This window comes from Zootoca vivipara, chromosome 6 (assembly GCF_963506605.1).
Source record: "Zootoca vivipara chromosome 6, rZooViv1.1, whole genome shotgun sequence".
NCBI classification, from domain to species: Eukaryota; Metazoa; Chordata; class Lepidosauria; order Squamata; family Lacertidae; genus Zootoca; species Zootoca vivipara.
Window position 1 is genome coordinate 11,062,159 of NC_083281.1, and position 2,715 is coordinate 11,064,873.

The window sequence follows — 2,715 nt, forward strand, 5'->3', positions numbered from 1 at the left end:
CCTTTCTTTTTCTCACTCTATGAAATCCATTTATTAATACAGTAATAAGAAGAAAAGAGGCCTCTGCTGTGTTTCCTTGCCTGCAGCAAAGACGGTTACGGTTGCAACGGCCTCAAGGAGGCTTCGGGGCTTGCCGCCTCCCTCCCAGGGGTCTCCAGCACGGCTGTGGGCAAAAGCCCTTTTGGAGAGAAATTGTGCAGGGAGCCCGTAAAGTTCATTCTTAACAGAGCTGCTTTCTTTGTTGGCTCCCTGACCGCAGCACTGCCTCCGGCGCTGAGCTCATCCCCTCCAGCCAATAACTGTGAGCCTCGTTGTCATTCCTATGCAAACTGATTTATTTTTGGTCCCCTGGCATCCCAGCCCCAAACTACCCCCGGGGGGATTCTCGCCTGGCCCGTCTCAGTAGCACTTCCTGTGGACGATGTATGGGCCGTGTTCGTGATATTGCTCCTTCCGGATCCAGCATGGCTGAAAGTTCTTCAGGGAAGCGAGGATGGACCCCCCAGTCCAAACAGAGTACTTCCTCAGAGGGATGGCCGTGACTTTCACTTTCGTGTTGGTGGGCACAGCCACCATGAGGTCGTGCAAGAACCTCTTCTCGAAGCCCTCAAAGAGGGACGAGCCACCACAGAGCATGATGTTCTCGTACATTTCCTTCCGGGATTCTTCAGGGACTTTCCGGATGCTTCTCAGTGCCATACCATGAAGCCCCAAAAGGTTCAGTCCGGGCATCTGCGGAGGGTTGAACAACATCTCTGGACACTGAAATCTCTCTTTGCCCAGGCTGATGATCTGGCCGTCGGGCAGCTGGTAGTCTGCCATATACTCCCTCTTGGGACGGTTCCACTCGTTCTCAAAATCAAAGGCCACGTAGCAGCATTTTTGCTTCATGTCGTCAATGACATCCAACATCCTCTCGTCAAAATAGTGTCCCATGTTCCTGAGAATGTCCATCAGGAAAGATGTGATGTTGGCGCCCGCGATGTCCATCCTCTCGGTGGCGTGCGGCAGATTGTACCCTTGGTGGACGGGGACGGTGTGGGATGTGGCATGTCCCGCGTCCACTACCAAACCGCTGATCTTGCCGTGGGCGTACACCGACAACACTGACTGGTACGCCACGTACATCCCGGGGGAGTTGAGCGACTCGAAGACCACCTCCACCAACTTTTCCCTGTTTGTTGTGGGGCAGAGCGGCGGGTCGGACATCAAGAGGGCGTGGTCTTCCGGAGCAACCTTGAGGTCATGGTAGAACAGGTGCCTCCACAGAATTTCCGCCGCGTCCCAGTCGATGATGATGCCGTGCCGGACTGGCAAAACGATATCGACGTCCAGCTCTAACCGCGCCCGCTCCCCAACAAAGGTATCTGGCCTGTCTCTCCTCGTCCTCATGGACTTCTCGGTGGGGTGCCCAACCAACGTTCCAATGACCGCCTGAGGAGTCTGTTGACCTGCGAACCCCGCTTTACACGTCCCTGTACCTGTATCGATGATCACTGCTCCTGTCTTCACAACTGAGCGCCCTCTTTCCGGAGTATTTGACCGAGGAGCTTCTTTCGAAGATGCCCGTGATCTGGACGAGCGGTCCAGTGTGAATCCCGGGGATGCGTTCCTTGTTCCGGCACGTCCTGGGCTGACCGGCCTCGACCCGGGGCTCTTTGATCGTGAGGATGCTGGGCTCCTTGTCCGTGAAGGGCCGGGGCTGGTTCTCCTGGTACTCCTGAATGACATCTTGAACGGGCCCTTGAGATACCCCCTTCTTCAAGGTCAGCCACTGAGCTACAACACCAGATTGTCCGGCAGAATTCTGCCTCACTCTGTCACAAAGGGAACTATGACACCACACCAGCTCCTTGGGTGACGTGGCTCGGGGCAGGCCACTTGGTCTCGGCCGGCTGCGATTCCCTCCCTCCGACCATTGCTCGAAGCGCGAAACCTGGGTGTTCAGTCCATCCCACCGCTGGTCGTCAGGAGGCTCTGAATTGTTCCGCCAGAGACAATGGGTGGCAGGCCCGGAATCCTGGAATCTTCGGTACTAGATGACTCTTGGGTCCCTTGCAACTCTATGATTCTATGATTCCATGAACATGGAACACCACAAGTCAGCTGGGCATATTATCTCCTGAGTGAGTGGCGTCTAAGAGATTCACATTTTGTATCTGGAAACACAGATAAGTGATGGTTCATCCATCCACAGCTGGGGGCAGGAAACACCTTGGGAGTTGCAGCTGCCGGGAATCACAATGCGCTGTCACGCACAGGTTCTGTTTGCGGGCTTCCCTTTGGGGTATTTGGTTATTACTGGATCTCTCAGCGGCTGTCGGCCACAGTATCCTCCTGGACTGTCTAGGAGGGCTGGGAGCTGGGGGGCCCTATTCTGCAGTGGTTCCGCTCCTTCCTCCTGGGCCGTGTCCAGAAAGTGGTGTTGGGGGATGAGTCTTCAGACCCCTGGGCTCTCACTTGTGGGGTGCCTCTCAGGGCTATGCCCTCTCCCCCATTCTTTTTAACATCTATATGAAACCTCTGGGAGAGATCATCAGGGGGTTTGGGCTGGGTGTTCATCAGTAGGCGGATGATACCCAGCTCTACCTCTCTTTTAAATCAAAACCAGTGAAGGCAGAGAACATCCAGTGTAGGTGTCTGGAGGCGGTTGGGGTGTGGGTGGCGATCAACGGATTGAGGTTGAATCCCTACAAGACAGAAGGGCTGTTTCTA

At 55.1% G+C, this 2,715-nt stretch overlaps 1 protein-coding gene across 1 annotated transcript; it reads right to left on the reverse strand.

The window, feature by feature from the left end:
* Nucleotides 1–399: 399 nt before the first annotated feature.
* On the reverse strand, nt 400–1,731 carry ACTL9 (actin like 9). The gene has a single exon (XM_035117359.2). It carries the CDS (start codon nt 1,729–1,731, stop codon nt 400–402), a length of 1,332 nt encoding a protein of 443 aa, XP_034973250.1.
* Nucleotides 1,732–2,715: the final 984 nt, after the last annotated feature.